Below are 17,545 nucleotides of genomic sequence, written 5' to 3'. Positions count from 1 at the left end.
GTGGACATATCTATGAAGACACTTTCCTGACTGGTCATCAGTCTACCTAGTTTCCATTGCAGAATAAATATGTCACGGTATGGCTCCAGTATGTCCCTCAAAAGTGGTAGTTTGTGGGGAGAGGTAGAGATAGAGAGATAGAGAGCAGGGTGGAGAGAGGGGGACAGATCATGGACAGTCCTTGTCAGCAACACTGTTATTCAGAAGCAAACTAACAACCCTGGGTGCATAAAGCTGCCACCAATAAAAACAGACTCCAGGAAAGACAATCACAATACTAAGTGACGGAGTCATGGAGAAAAGAGGCCACACCTCAGATTTTAGGAACTTGAGAGGGCAGTAAAATTTCAAGAGTAAGCCATTAAATGGTGTACAATCTCCTGAGAGTTCTGAAGGAAAGCATGCTAAGAAAGTAATATGCAAAGTTGCCACTTCCAAAAACCCAAGCAGCAGCTGTGTGAATTATTGAGAGAAAAAGAATTACTAGGCACAGAAATTAGCTTTGAGTCCACTGCAGTTGTCAACGCAAGGATGAGGTAAAGGAGAGAATACCAGAAGTCAATAAGGATAGAAATTCAAAAGATCTTGTTACTGAGTATAGGAAATTTAAACCAAGCAATGATAGTGCATGCTTTTAAATTCAGGAGGAGGAAGAAGGTGCATCTCTAATTTGAACCCAGCTTAGTCTAAACAGTAATTTCCAGGGCAGCCAGAGGTACACCAGGAAACCAGATCTCAAAGAAATGAACAAACATTTTAAGAAGAAATGGAATTAAAAGGAGAAATTAGGAAGCACTGTATATGTAAGATAAGGACAAGTATTTATTTTGTGGTTGTTTTTAGGCTAGAAACCTATGATAGATAATATAGCAAGGAAGTTAAGAATACCAAGCGCAAAGAGAAAATGTATTACTAGAGAAAATGTGTTGGCTTTAATTAACATTAATTACTGGACACAGTCTACTTATGCAAGAAGAGGTATATTCAGCTCAGAACTTCAGAGATTCAAGTGCAAAAGGCACAGAACAGGAACTACGATGAAGTGAAACCCACGGCTATAGCACTTCATGGCCGAGGCAGTCAGGAAAGCACTGTATGCTGCAAGCACACAATTCAAAGGTGTCAAAGACTTAAGAGTGCCTAGTGTTTACTAAACTAAATGCCCTCCCAGAGCCTCCCAACTGCCAGGGCTATACGCTTGCAGCCAAACCACTTAGACCTGAGTCTACGTAGTTACAGCACATCCAAACTTCATGTTAAGCTTGAGATATCAGTCAGAAATTCAATAGACATTCATAAATGTACCTGCTTCCTTGGATACTCAGATACTGTACACTGATTCCTCAGAGTTAACAGGCATCATTAGCTTCATTAATTCTTGCCTAGTTACCCAAGGCTAAGTGAGAACTCTTCTGCAGGCTGACAAATCAATACATACGAATCACCATATGGCCATATGAATGCTCTAACGTGTTATGCTATGAATGTACTAACGTGTAATGTTATCCACCTTAACAACACTCAACTCGTAAGCTCACAAAAGTGAAAAACCTCTAGCTTACTTTTCACTGCCTTAAATGTATAATTAAATTCAGGAAATATTTATTAAGTGATGAGCCAATTCCTGCCAAATCCAAAAGTTAAATGACTACATCAATATCATTGATTGAATTTCTCAGCATCCAAACTCCTTTCTCATTTTTACAATGAAAACAAATTTCATTAAAAGAAAAATGTAAGCAACACTGAACAAGCAAGCAAACTTATCAGAATAAGGAGGCTTTCTGACAATATGAATTTTGGAATATAAAATGCAGACAGAATGGATTTACTTGGGGACAATAGAAAAAATCAAGTAGATTATAATGAGCATAGTCTATAAAACTTATTAAATTGACTTGGTGATAGTAACAATATCAACATTTTTTATTAAAGAGATAAATGCCCATTTCCTCACTTACAAAGGAATCAGGTAAATTATAAAGCTTGCTTGACATTTTTATAATATCTCCGATCAAATCACAGTAGTCTTGGGGATAAACCAGTGTCTCTTAAAGTAGACCTTCGGGAAACTGGTAGGAAAGTGCTCTTGTCCCCAACACCATCCCCAGAAAAGAAAGAAGGTAAAAAAGAAACTAGCTGGAGCAATATTATACGAACAAAATTCCACTCCGGAATGTCAAGAAACACAGTGAAGGTTGAGTTTCTGCTTAATTTCCCTGCCTGGGGTAAATGTGTTGGTGCCTGTGTACAGCAAGGTTGATAATGCAATACCCTCCATACACGTTCTGACATCTCACCTCCTCATTTGTCAAATGTATGCACCTAAATAACAAACGTACTAGGAACTATGATAGCTTCCTGCCTAAAGCAAAGTGTTTACATGTGTCCTCACAATGCTATCAGAGCCAAGTTTCTGCTGATACATACAAGATGGTATGGCACTAGAAATCTTTTATGGAGCTAGAGTATTTTCTGAATACACGTAAGGCATACAACTTCTGGCTTTAAAAAGGCAGCTAACCTTGAACAAGGTCTTTTATTGACATGTAAAGCTTGCTATTTAAGAAAATGTGTTGAGAACTCCATATTCAGCTCTATTGATATTCTCTACACAGCCACAACACATAAACACAGTGTCTAATATTCCTGTTGTATCTGCGTCTAACACTTGAAATTCAGTACTACATGCCTGAAAAGTGCAGGTAGTCACTAAGCTTTGAATACAATGCTGGCTGAGAGAACAGTCACACTGTATCTAAGAGCTATACACCATTTTATGATCATTTGGATGTTTAAATAATTAATCATTTTTGTGACAAACCAAATCTTCTAGGCAGTGGCAACATCAAATTCAAAGCTGTAACCCTGGTGTGTTGACTGTATTTGGTCAACTTGACATAAACAAGAGTCCTCAAGAAAGAGATATTTTTAACATGCCCTGTGGGCATGTCTGTGGGTTATTTTCTAAAGTGATGGTTCAGGTAGGAGGGCCCAGCTCCCTGTGGCAGTACCACCCCTGTTCAGGTGATTCTGGGTTATAAGAAAGCAGACTGAGACCACTGAGAAGAAAGCCAATAGGCAGTGTCCCCCCACTGGGCTCCTGGACAACTTCCCTCTGAGAAATGTTAACATATAAGTAAAATGAGACCCTATGTGTCCACATTGGTTTTGGTCAGTATTTTTTCACAGCAAGACAAATCTAACTAGGACACCTGGCATACAGCCAATGGTCCAGAAGGGTTTGGTTGATTTCATCCCCTAAGGCATCAAAATTTCAGACATAAAATTTGACAGAAGTTCATCAAACCTGAAAGAATTTCTATTGGCAAGTTATATGTAATCATCAAGTTTATAAGAAAAGAGAACTCTCTTCAGGCACTCTTAGGTCCTCCTCCATTAACAATGTATAGTTCATGGATAGTGCCTAACATAAAAGTCTTATAAGGAAATGCCTATATGGTTTAATTATATGGCAGCATAGTTATTTCATCAACATGAGAAGCTACATCCAAGAATTCAATTCTGAATGAGTACTTCAAATGTCAATCATCAAACCAAGAAACTATCTAAAAGAGATCTAAGTCAGTAAAAAGAGGACAAAACACTACACCAACAAAAAGCAAATATGGGTAGAGTCAGAAAAATTGCTAGGCTGAAGCAACTGAAGCTGGGGGTACTCTGTAGTTTCTTCTTTTATTTAAAAAAAAAAAACAAAACAAAACAAACAAAAAACAACTGAGACAGTATCTCTCGGTGTTGCCCTGGTTGTCATGGAACACACTATGTACATCTGGCTCTGCCTGCCTCTAGGACCACACAAAGCTACTTAAAATAGTTTTTTAATTTTTTGAGATTATAATATATATATATTATATATATATTATATATATTATTATATATATTATATATATTATATATATATATATATATATTATAATCTCCCACCTTTCCTCTCTCTAATCATTCATTCATTCAAGAAGTATTTCTTGAGCTGGAGAGATGGTCAGTCATTAAAGGATAGGGTCACAACCAAAAATATAAGAAGTATTTCTTAGATTGCTTATAAATCCAGAAATTGTTCATGGTGTAGAGTATGAAGAAAGGAAATAAAAGTCCCAGGTTTACTCTGGAAGAATAGCTAATACAACATATATTCAGGTTTAAACACGTGATGGCGAGGCATCTCGGTTAACAATATAAAGCCAGAAAAGAAAGTGGAGAGGTGGAACACATTTCCAATAACAAAACGCTCTAGCTAGTACTCCATGGAGCAAGGCGCTCTCACATGCTCGCAGGACATGAGATCAGCGGCAGTAATAAACACTCAGAAGAGGCAGCGCCCAGCAGCAGCTCCAACCCCAGCCGGCAGAGTGAAGCAGTTACTTACTTTCTTGCAATGTTCTGATGCTTTCTCTTCCCACTCTTCTAGTTTTGCCTGATCTATGCAAACATCTAAAATGAAAGTAACAAAAATTAAATTGAAGCTTTATGCAAACTATTGATGATTTTATGAAGAAAAGAAATCACAGAAAACGTAATCAATAATAAGGGAAGTAAAGTGGAGGAACACAGCACAAAGTTACAAAAAGGCTCCCTAAGGTGTGACGCTGGGTAACTCCTGTTGAACTCTAACCTTCTGTGAGGGAAGAAGAGACGGTTCACTGGGAAGATACAACACGGAAAGATTTCCATTCCCAATGTGGATTTGGAAAGCAGAGATGGCAACACATCAACCAAGAAAATAAGCAGCAGTGTGAAACAAAGTTGGGGGAGATGAAGCAACTGGCAAGTATTTATTTTCCCTATGAGTGATCATATAGACATTCAATGAGAAATCATAACAACAGACATGTAATCCAGAAGGCGGAACATTAGAGCTAACATAAGTTAACCAACCGTTCTATAGAATAACTGACATATATGCTTTACCGATGAATAATTAGTAAAGAGTTAACTGGGTTTCCTTTCATCTAACAAATCTAGTCTACGGAACTTTACATTTAGACTACTCATTTAATTGTCACTATGTTCATAGGCACTGGAAATAAAATCCACACAAACAATAATGGACTAAGTTATTATATACATTCATCTGTCGAATGCTAGGTATGACAAATTATTTATTTATCAAAATGCATTTTGTGTTCCTTTTAATAAAACCAATACACTAATGAGTTTAAGGAAACAATAGTATAGTAATAGAGAAAACAAAATATCAGTTCTATTACATAAAAACAACTTATAAATTATATTTTGCACTACTCAGTTGGCTATTTTATTTAAAACTAAATGTTACACAATTTAGGCATTTTAGGTAATTTCCAACTATAAAAGATTAAAACAAATCTCACCCATCTAGTTCTAATAATTTTACCATTTTACTTAAAAAATTGACTACCTAAAAAAATGGGGAGTGGGGGGTTCTCACTTGGTATGCAATGTTCCTTCATTCTTACTACAAAATGCCAACATACATTAGTTCACCTCCTAGACCTCGGCAACTTCGACTTGTAACCTACAAAGAAAGCAAAAACTTTGCTTCTAAATGCCACTAAGGAGTTCTTTACTTCCTGACCAACCTCCAATGCCCTTGGCAGAGATCCAGGTTCAAAGGGCTGGCATGTTTTACAAGCCTTTCGGATCACTGATTACTTTTCATTGGGTAGTACGAACATTTAGTAAACGCTGCTGTTTAAGAAGATAATCTGTGGAATAATACATAAATGAAGTTTTGGAAGAGTTGTAACCTTACGATCCATGAATGAGGTAGTACTGTTAGAGAATCTTTGTCGTCTATGCTAACTCTGCATCAGCCAGCACTGATCATTAGGAACACTGCGGTTTGCTGAGCACTGTGCAGCTTCAAATACTGACATATGTCTATATACATTATTGAAGGAATCACATAGGCTAATACCCTCGGTGACCTTGGAAGTATTGAAAAGCTACTATCAACCTAACATCTCATACAGGCATTCAAAACTCAAGTCCTCATGTAAATGGTCTAGATTTCTGTATTTGCAAGAATTTCTGCTGGTCATTTTCTCTGAAATAACGCCGTTATTTCATTTTGTCTCTTAATCTGTGTGCATTGGGATCTAGAGGGGTGGCTCCTGAGTTACAACACTCAACAAAGGACTCAAATAGGGAAGTGAATGACTGTGGTGTATGCGCCAGTGTGTGTACACTGTGTGGTGTATGCGCCTGTATGTACACAGATCCACTTTGTCATAACTCTACCTGCAGATCCAATGCCCGCTTCCTTCCTCTGCAAGCCCCAGCCAAGCATGAAGCACACAAATATACATTTGCACAAAACATCCATACACAGGAAATAAAAGTAAATAAATCCTAAAAGTGGGCTACACAGGAGTTTCATTCACATGACAGGAAGAGAGCTGGAGAGATCTGTGTAGGAGCAGCTGCTATGAGAGCATCATTCAAGAGTTTGGGTCCTCAAACTCATATAGCAGCTTCCCATACACGTATGCAATGGCAACAAGCAGGAGAATAAAGACAAAAAAGCTTACCTAGGCTCGGTGACTGCCAGCTGGCCCCAAAATGCAAGTTCAGGTTTCAGCAAGAACCTACATGCATTTCTCCCTATCCAAAGCAGTGCATACACAAACATATACTCTACACCACAGAGAAATGGCCAAAAACAAAAGGCAAGTTCTGCTTATAATTCAAATAATGATGTCCATTTTCTCAATGTGCTCTGAAATGCACATATCCCATTGTATACCACAGAATTTTAAAAGGGCGTATGAATATTCAATAAATTAATATTAGTCAAAAACTCTCAAATTCCCTGTTCCAGTGTGCTGAAAGAAAAGTATACAATGACTATCACCAAGGTTCGGTGCCAACATTGTGATAAGCTATTTTATAAACTATGGTTTGGAATCATCAGTTGTAGATCACAACACACAACAGTTTGTATGACGTTAACAACATAGCTTTGACATTAGAGAATTCATAATCGAGGGTCAAGAGTTCCCAGGAGATCTCCGGTCAAATGAAGAAAAACAATATCTTACAGCTAACCCATGGGACCAGACTCGAGGTTGCTCTACTTACACAACAAAGAAATACTCACCTACAAACTGACTTAAGTCCAAATCTAGTCTTTTTCTGTATGTGAAGTCGGGGTCCATTCCATCTCTATGCAATACAATCTGTGACACGCACTCGTCAATTAATTTGAAATATTGTTGTCTAAAACCAAAGAGAGCAAATATATACTCAATAAATACACTCAAAGAGCAGAATTTTATATTAAGAGAATATACGTGATATAAGTCTGACTTCAAATTTGAAATTATATTCAGCATAATTCAAGAGGTGGCATAAAAACAGCACGGGAAACTCATCTTCATTAGAAAATCATGAGATATTTTTAATGACATGTCAGGAAGTACACTGTCCACTGAGGGTATTTTCTTATAAAAATCAAACAATGATCTTCATTTTTAAAAAAAGATACACTCTGGATCTCCAACCAGGCAGCATAAACCAGCTGAGATGAGGCCTCCAACACATATACAGTAGAGGACTCCTGGGTCTGGATTCAGTCAGAGAAGATGGTCTAATCCTCAAGAGACTGAAGGCCTCCAGAAGGTCTGGTGGGGTGGGTGGGGTGGGGACATCCTTGTGGAGACCGGGAAGGGGGAAGGTGGTAATGGGATGTGGAACCCTTGGGGGATGGACCAGGAAGGGAATAAAATCTAGGGTAAAGAGAGAAAGAGAGAGAGAGAGAGAGAGAGAGAGAGAGAGAGAGAGAGAGAGAGAGAGAGAGAGGGGGGGGAGGTGGGGGAGGGAGGGAGGGAAGGAGGGAGGCAAGCTGCCTTCAACCAAAAAAAAAAAAAGTGAGATTGCTTAAAGCCACCCTCAAGAGTACAGCTACTGAATGGCCACCAGGAATTCATCTTCTTAGTGTAAACCAACCCATCAAAAGTCTTCTCTAAGAATTTCACTGGAACTTGAACTTCTTAATATCATGTTATGGAAAGAAATTCAGAATTGACAACTCTAAAGAATATGCAACCAAATTAATATATCTTATTCCAGGAAGAGTAGAAAATTTAATATAATATCAGTAAACAAAGATCAAAGTTTAACTAAAAACTCCAAAAATAATGGATGTGCTGTCTATACAATTCAATCCATTTGGGAAACAGATGCAGAGACTCAAAGCCAAACAATAGACAGAGCTGGAGAGTGTACTGAAGAGTGGGGGAAGGAGCTGGAAGAGCTGGATGGGGCAGGAATACCACAAGATCATCTACCTACAGACTCAACCAACCTCGGCCCACAGGGCTCACAAAAGCTGGACCACCAACCAATAGCATACATGGCTGGACCGTCGCCCTTGCACAGATGTACCAGACAAGCAGACCATTCCTCAGGTGGGTCCCCTAACATTACAGCAGACACAGTCTCTGACTCTGCTGCCTGCCTTTGGGTCCATTTAACATAGCCGTACTGCTTTACATGGTCTCAGTGGCATAGGATGCCCTTAGTCCTGCTGTACTATGTACCAGGGTGGGTTGGTAACCTCCTCTTCTCTGCGGAAAAAGGAATGGATGTATGGGGGAGAGGGGTTGAGGCAGGGACTGGGAGGAGAGGAAGGAGAGAGGCTGTGATCGGGCTGTAAAGTGAATAAATAAATGAAGAAAAAACAATTCAATCTATCTTCATTCCTAACAACTTAGAAATATCTCCTTAACTTAAGGCAATGTGAAGAAAATACAAAAAATAAACAATAAATAATAAATTTTGTGTGCAAAGGCAATTCAAGCAGCAGGGTGGTTTATAATAAGGAGCCCTACATCCCCCATCACTTGTGAATCGATTTCCTTTCTTGGTGATTTATAAGCAGCTTTTTATTTTTTCTCCAAACCATATTCTTCATATGTGATGGCCCTTCTGGCATTTCAGCTTTCTTCCCAATGAACCATATAGGAGTAGTACTATCTGTGTACTAAAAACTTACACCTAATGAACCATTTATAATGCTGAATAAAATTGCTTCAGCTGAACACAGTAACAATAACCCTGAATTCATGGGGGCTCGAGCATCATTAACCAACCAGAGGTTGACAGAGCCAGCCATGTGATATCAAGAAATGCAGATGTTTCATGTCATTTTCACATAAATTTAGAGTAGAAACACAACACTGTTATTAACAGGCTACCCTATTGTTTTCAATTTAATCAGTTAGTAGGGTCAGGTAGCATTTATTAGTGCTTAACTATTTAGTCTCCTTTTTTAAACAAAGTTCCAAAACATAGCACATTAAAAAACAAAGCAGGTTGCTGGTCAAGTTGAGAATATTTGCAGGAATGGCAATTTCAATAAAAACGTGATGGGTGAAGTACAGCAACTACAAAAAACGTACAGTTTCATTGTCATTCTTCTTCTGGGTCATAAGATGGAGTAATATCAGCCATGGGCATGCTATCTAAATAAGGTTGTCCTATAAATCCTATATGAATTACCTTTGAGAAGACTAACTATCCCCCCATCATCTACAAATAAAATTTCTGCAAAGCTAAACTGGAATCATAATGATATTATACTTGAAGACTTAACAGTTGAAACTCATAACTGATAAAAGTAGGAACTGATACGAGGACTGTTTACTGGACACTGTGCCACAAATTCAACTCCAATTTTCCTTACATAACCGTATTTGATCATTATAGTATAATCTCTTGGGTACTAACTGCATTACCTTATATGTGAAGTAAACAAAGAACAATTTGCTAAGCTCAGCCAGCCAAGAAACAATCAAGTTTGAAAAGGCATTTGTATCATTTTTCTTGATAGATTAAAAATATTAAATACCCAAATATTAATAAGATAGATTCAGACTATTTAAATACTACTAAAAGCAATTGTTAATACTCTGTCTACAACTTATAAAAACAAATCTATCAATAGCATTCCCTGGTGATTATGAAACAACCACAAAATATTACACATGATAATAAATTAATAAGCTGTTAATGGTTTTAAATTTTTTCATTTATTATAGATTACAATTACATAATTTCTCCGTTCCTTTTCATCTGTCCAACCCCTGCAATATAGTCCTTCTTTCTCTCTTTAAAATACATGGCTTTTAATGATTTTACAGGAATGTATGTATATATAAATATATGTGCACACACAGACACTCATAGAGACAGACAAATATACAGACCCACAAGCAGACTTCTAATTATAACCTGGTCATTCTGCATTTTACCTACTAGATCTACAAAACACTCCCCTACCTAAGGTTCAAGGAGAATTGTGGAAGATGGAGCTGAAAGACGTTAAGCGCCAGAGGATCAGAAAGAATGCTGGGAGATTATGTCTCCCAGTAACATCAGAATTTACACCCAGAAAGTCTCACCAACATGACTGCCTCACTGTGCTCAACAAGAAAGAGCAACAGTAAACATGATTGCAGCTTCATTCATGGGAGAGGGTACAAGAGTGAAATTTCTGGAGTTTAGAAAGCAAGAGTAATAGCATTGTAACCACAGCTAAGTAAATTCATGCCTGAAGGAACCAACATAGTCTGCAGATCACTATCATAAAAGGAATAAAAATAACTTGCTTATCTGAATAAAGTATTGGGTGAACGTCACATGTAATAGTTTGATCAGTTAAACATTAGGAAGTATTTTCCCCTTACCTTATAAAACGATCATTTCGAATGAGCAGAAGATGCTGAAGAATAGAAACAAAATGTCCCTCTGCTCTAGTTTCCTTAACTGTGTCCCATACCACGCTGTAAACATCAGATGCTTCAGTGAACTGATTAAGGACCACAGAGTTTATTCAAACCCTACACCAAACAGCTAATGTAACACACTGTGTGCTTTACGAAGGCTTGGAAGACCTGTGTGCAAACCACTGCCTAGTAATGGTTCTTTTTAAAGGGCTATCTAGGAATGGAGCATAGAGACACCAGAGATGGCAATTTGACATGAAACGTTTTCACCCTTCACAATCAATTCTGCTAAAAAAAAAAAAAAAAAAAAAAAAAAAAAAAACAAAAAAAAAAAAAAATACAGTGAGCACACAGCCACAGCTAGTTGGGAACACCCACCATGTTCTAATGGTGTCCTGAGCAACAAAGCAAGTGCATCAGTGAGAAGCCATGGTAGAAAATAGGATTCTGGTGTCTCAGAAACAGTCCAGATACTTGACCACCCAACAGTTTACATGAGGATCTCAAGGTGTTGAATCCATTGTGGAGAAAAGATGGTTCAACAGGTGGAGTTTATCTCAAATCCAATACTACGGAAAAGGAAGGCAACAGCCATATGGACAACAGACTGTACACATAGTGTAACAATCCAGTCTAAGGGAATCACTAACTATAATCATTAATTATAGCCTTCCTGTCTACAAATACACAGACAAAACAATAAATGTAAGCTACTAAAATAGTGACACTTTTATAATATATACACATTTTATTTCATGTTTATATAGAATGACTAAGATGTTTCGTAGTGTAAAGTTCATTATTATAGCTGAAAGAGTAATTTTACATACTATTGACTAGGACTCAGTGAAAAGGATATTCAAATTCAGCTCTAATGTCTTCAAAGCGATGGGAGAACTCGCTCAAATCTTCTTCTTTGTGCTCATCAAAGACTTTAAGTTGTATATCTAGGCCATCATTCTTAATACCCTTTAAGTTCTATAGAAATTAGATAAAAGTTAGCATGGATTATGTTTTCAATATGAGTAAATTGTCAATAACATAAACAATAAACCAACCATTCAAGCCTGACTGGCAGAATTCAAAAACTTATAGTGTTAATACTTAAATCTCATCATCTATATTTCAAAACTAGATTTTTATACTCAAGTCTTTTCCCGCAGATAAATTATTCTTGAGAGTAATTTATCTAAATTTCCCCCACTCAAGTACACTTCTAATTTAAATATTAATGAGGAGACTGCAGGGCACTTACTGGCAATATCTCTTTCAATCCACAACGCATAAATTCATTTCTGAGGTGAAGCCTGAAGTCCAAATCATCAGGAGATGTAACAAGGGCATTTATGAGCTGCATACAAGCTACCTACAACAGATTACATGGGAGACACAGAAAGGGCTTACAGCATTGAAAACAAAAGGAGCAAAAGGAAGGAAATCTAGCTTCCTTCCAATAATTAACAAATATCTCTTACAGGAAAGCCCAACAAGGTAAATAAGTAAAATATTGTATATTCAGACATGCATACATATATAAAAAAAACTTATAGTTTCAACTAAATTCTCATTTATTGCAGGATGACATGCAGAAAACCACTTTTCTCTTCACAGAAACTTCATGTATAGCTGAAATTCTTGCCTAATACCATTCTAAGCACATACATACAAACAAAGACTGGTATGAGAGAGTTAGAAAGAACAGGGGAATATGTTATAATTATAATCACAAAAATAAAAGAAAGAGAGAAAACAAAAAGATATCTCTCTGGAGTATTCTTTGCTGTTGATAATGTTATTTTTCCATGTCTACACTCTACCCCAAGTCTAGCAACAACTACTGGACTACTGATCAATATGTTTGACCTCATGCTGTTCCCTAAATTGTCTTTTCTCCATTCCTTAAGGCAAGGTTTATGTGAATTTAAAATACTGGTTTTGGATTAAGACACCAACAGGGGTCTCAGTTCCTGCTGGTTGAAAAACATAGTAGTGACTTTTTTATATTTGATATCTAAACACTGAAATCTGACCAACATGCCTCGACTGTCAAAACATAAATTTTTTTTACGTAGAAATGGGAAATATAGCAAAAAAGCAGAAAAAGAAAGAAAGAAACCATACTTTAAAAAAAAATAAAAAAACCTTAAACAGTCAACCTTTCCAGTACATATTCACTCAGCTGTGACCAGTTCATGTCAAAAAGTCAGGTTTAAATGTTGTTTTCTCCACTCCCTTGCCTTTCTGTACTTGGTACACATAACACTTTCCTTCTAAGCATAGAATGTAATTTTCGAAACTCTAAAAGAGGGGGGCAAGGGAGAAAAGATACAGGAGAAAAAGAGAATGATTTTTGCTAATTTTCCTATACTTGTCTATATTTAGGGAAGCTACCTCAGTCTCATTTACCAAAGTTGTAGAAAAATAAAAAATGTAAGAAAGTAGTAAAAGTAAACAAAATTAGTAGAAAATACTGTGTAAGCAGAACAAACAACAGTTAATAGTATTATGAAATTAAAAAACATGAAGCAGTAGAATGACCCAAATCATTTCTGGGAAGGATGCACAAAGACAATTTGCCTGAGAAGGAAAAGTTGGTAGTTAAAGTTTATGCTACATTTATAAAAATCTTTTCCAGTTGTAATAATTGTGTTATAGCTTGCAATTACACTACAATTAATCTAAATCACACAAAATATCTGTAACTATAAATCTATACCAAATCATACTGATTTATGTTAAAGAGGAACAACTCAATAATCAAAGGAAAGACCAAAGAGTTTCTTCAGGATACAGAGTTCTGGCATAGGGTCCACACAAACACACAGTACTGTAACACAACATAATTCCATAATGGATTAAATGGCTAGCTGTGGGTACTGGCCCAGAATCTATACTGTGGTGATTTGTAGGAGATTGTCCCCAAGAGTCTCCTATGTTTGAATGCTTGATCCCTAGTTCATGGAACTGTTTAAGAAGGATTAGGAGGTGTAGCCTTGTTAGAGGAGCTGTGTTAGTGAGATGTGGGCTTTCAAAAGACTCCCTGCTCTGTCTACTGCCTGCAGATCAGTATGTAACGTTCTCAGCTCCTACTCCAATGCCATGCACACTTGTCACCACACTCCCTGGCCTTAGGATTATGGACAAACCTCCCAAAACTGTAAAAAAAGCTCCAAATTAAATGCTTTCTTCGGCAAGTTGTTTTGGTCATGGTGTCTCTTCATAGTAAGTAAAAGAATAACTAAGTCACTGACCATGTGAGTAAGCTTTGAAACACTGAAAAGGTCTCAGGAACTACAAAAGCATACAGAAGTTGTATACTCAAATATAAATAAAAAGGTAAAAAGAAAACCACAGCATGTATAAAAAGGCAAAGGTTTACTATATGGGAAGAATAGGAATGGGTATTAAGTGTGAGCAAACTCTACTTAATAGAGACACCAATTCATGAGTCAAGAGGAAGGTCCCTGAAACCCTTAACTTCATTAAAAGGTAGTGATCAAATTACTCATGTCACCCACCTTAACTAAGGATAGTAAAACAAATTCAAGTGGTAAAAGGCATTCTTCAATAAGATGCATTTACCAATGTCTGCCTCATATTCAGAAGATGTAAAATAGGGTCACCATCAACATTGATTAAACTACAGAAATTGTTTCAAAGGCATGAGAAAACTACTTTCCACTAGAGCTTAAAGGTGAGAAAATGAGTCACTCACAGGATCCTAAAAGCATAATTTAAATAAAGGATCTATCTTTATGCATCAAACTACAGGTCTCCTCCATATTGTTGGTTCATAGCTGCTAGCTTAACTGGTGCCTATTCTGTACTTGACACTGTTGTAGATGTCAGCTATGACAAAAGGGCAGGAATTGTTTTTGTACTCCTATATTAGAGTTAGTGTTGCTGTGGTGAAATACCATTACCAAAGGCAACATGGGGGAAGAAAGGATTTATTTGGTTTATAGATCCAGAGTCACAGTCCACTGAGTAGAGCCAAGGCAAGAACTCAAAGGAGACATGAACCGGCAAGCACAAGCTAGTGCAGACCATGAAGGAGAGGAGCATACCAGCTTGCCCCATGACTTTCTTACTGAAACCAGGACTAGCCTAAGGGAGGCCCCCACAAAGGATAGGGGCTATAGGCAATACTACTGGAAAAAGAGTTCTCTATGCAGTACTAGAAAAGTTTTCTATGCAGTAGTTCGTGAAAATCAGTATCTCCAATGGGATCATTTGGATGAAATAGAGAAAAGATGACATTTATGGAATAGTTTTAATCTGTAGATTGTGCGAATCAAAAGCAGAGGGTCACTAGGAAAGTGAAAAGGGATAGAGAGGATCATAGAGTCTAGGAGAATGGAAGTATGATGAATGTGTCAAAATGCAACAAAATCCTTTCCTACAGAAGGACAGAGTGACTTACTATTCAACTGCCAAACATCTACCTTCTCTGTTATACCATGAGCAATCAGAAAACAGAGCATACAATTCAAACTGACTCAAAAATAGTCAAATTCATTATACACAGGACATACTGCTCTTTAATCTCTTAAGCATTCCTACATAAGGACATTTATCTTTAATTGTTACAGAAAAGATTCAATTCTAAAGTTTCAAAAGCAAATACTATAAGCTTACTTGATTATTCTCTCCCCAATTGTGAAAAAAAAAAATCTTCTTTCATGAACAAAGTTGTCTTTAACAACACAATTCCTACCTGGAGGGCTCAGTGGAGAGCCAAAGTCCCATTCTTGGAGTAACTACAATAGATTTGTTCTAGTGCAGCTGCAGCAGGACATACCACAAGGAAGTGAGGCAAACCACAAGACAACTACCACTACTGTCATGAGCTACAGGCTAAAGGCATAACCAGACACAACAAAATAAATACAATAAACCAGCCAACTCAAAATGACTTAATACAAAGGATGACATCCACCAAAAGTAACCTCAAGAACAAGGCAAGGAATAAAAGGAAATTATTAGAATTAGAAAGAGATTAAAAGGACAGAGGGACTGGGCCAACTGCTTACACAAAGAGGTTCCTGACCTTGAATGTGATGGAATGTTTCTCCAAATACAGATAGATACATACCACCTAAATTCCATTGGGTACACAATTTACTACAATCTCTCACTCAGCTCAGCACACAATATGAGAAAAAATAAATAACTTATGTATATTTAACCTTTGTCTTGTCTGAACCTTTCTGCACAAATATGCTTAAGCACAAAACTCAAGGTACATTAACACAAGTGGATGGTACACAGCCATCCACAAGGCATGTCCAATTTTTCAAAGGTCACAAGAGCAGAGATAACTATGCTGAAGGAATTAGAATACAGTCTAATGAGAGGGAAAGTGAGCTGTCTTTACAAAGGTCAGCTCGGAGTCAACATGGTCTTTCTTGATGTAAGTAGATGTTTTGGTAAACAGACTTGGAGCTAGACCACACTGTGAAAAGAACATGCTCCAGGAGCTCAAACCAGACTGAAAACAAGTACCAGAAAATAATCAAATGAGAATTCAATCAGATCTCTGACTATTCACTAGCTAGGTCTGGAAGACACAGTTTCAACTGTCATTCATCTTCTCTACCCTACAGCAGAAACCAACTGTCTCTCTGTGCACAATCAAATTTCACATTTATCAAGTTAAGATGAGTAAATGATGCTTATAGATAAAGAAGTTACCTCCAGAATATAAAAAGCTTTGAAGATTTTTAAATACTATATATGCATTAATTCAGAAACTAAATAGACTATGTAATGTAGATAAACCCCAAAACAGTAATGTGAGTCAAAGTAAAGCTCTCTAATCTTATTTATACTCCCAATTGAATGTTCAATAAATGATAGATATGGTTAGCGAACAAGCCAAAACTTGAAAAATGCACATGCCCTACCCACAAATTCAGAAAAATGAATTGCAATACTCAGGGCTAGAATTTGCATGAACAGAAAGATGAAACACAAACTTACACTTTAGAAACATTTACTCCCCTTGAGACATCATTAATTTCTGCCACGTCCTCCAGTGCATTTTGTGGAAACTACTAGTAATATATTTTTATATCAAGTGGTGGAGAGCTGTAAATAATGGTACATATGCCTCTTAAGGGTAGGACTACATATGCTTCACTTTCTGCAGGTCTGATGAATTCTACGATCTGAGTTATTTTAGAAAAGAACAAATAAGTAATCCACAAGAAGACACAATGTCAGCCGGTTTTCAGTATAAGTTCACGCATTCAATTTTTATAATGACAGAGGCAGTTAAATAAAAGGAGTTAAGCATGTTTTAAGTGAGGAAGCTCAGAAACTAAAGCTACAGATTCACAACAATGAGTCAAAGACACTAACTCTGCATCCCTCAGAAACGTTTCCAATCCCTCCCCTTACCCAGACCAAACAATTCTTCCCTCATAATGCAGAAACTTGGAACAGTATGCTTGTTTGTTTGTTTGTCTGTCTGTTTTTTTTATTGAGTAACTAATGTAGAGGAAGTTGACTTGTACCACATAAGCCTAAGTAGTGAGGTCTTCATTCTATTTGAATTGAATCTAGAGTACAATAAATAAATTAAAGAACTCTAAAAATATTGAGAATGAAGGCAAAGGAAGGGAAAAGGTGGCATTGCTTGGATCAGTAGTTTGTTTTCTATTACAAGACAATTCCCGGGAGGCATTCTCAATTCTGCAGAATTTACAGTAGAGGCACTGGCATGCTTTATTCTACACAACTCTTACCTCAAAGTGCCTTAGAGAGCAGAGACAATGTCTTCTCCCAGGTCAGAGGACGAGTGAGACCCTGAG

General features: G+C 37.1%; 1 protein-coding gene across 2 annotated transcripts in view; it reads right to left on the bottom strand.

Annotated features, from left to right (window-relative positions):
• Diaph3 (diaphanous related formin 3) overlaps positions 1 to 17,545 on the bottom strand; it is a 336,634-nt gene that overhangs the window by 175,797 nt on the left and 143,292 nt on the right. For both annotated transcript variants that reach the window (XM_032917289.1, XM_032917288.1), the window contains 5 exons: positions 11,986 to 12,096; positions 11,590 to 11,708; positions 10,692 to 10,808; positions 7,103 to 7,221; positions 4,391 to 4,455 (listed from right to left, as the gene is read on the bottom strand). In XM_032917289.1, coding sequence (XP_032773180.1) covers positions 4,391 to 4,455; positions 7,103 to 7,221; positions 10,692 to 10,808; positions 11,590 to 11,708; positions 11,986 to 12,096 — 531 coding nt within the window. The remainder of the gene's footprint in view (positions 1 to 4,390; positions 4,456 to 7,102; positions 7,222 to 10,691; positions 10,809 to 11,589; positions 11,709 to 11,985; positions 12,097 to 17,545) is intronic.

Source organism: Rattus rattus, chromosome 12 (genome assembly GCF_011064425.1).
Source record: "Rattus rattus isolate New Zealand chromosome 12, Rrattus_CSIRO_v1, whole genome shotgun sequence".
Lineage (NCBI taxonomy): Eukaryota > Metazoa > Chordata > Mammalia > Rodentia > Muridae > Rattus > Rattus rattus.
The sequence above is the reverse complement of the archived record's forward strand: the minus strand, read 5'-3'. Positions and strand labels throughout refer to the sequence as shown.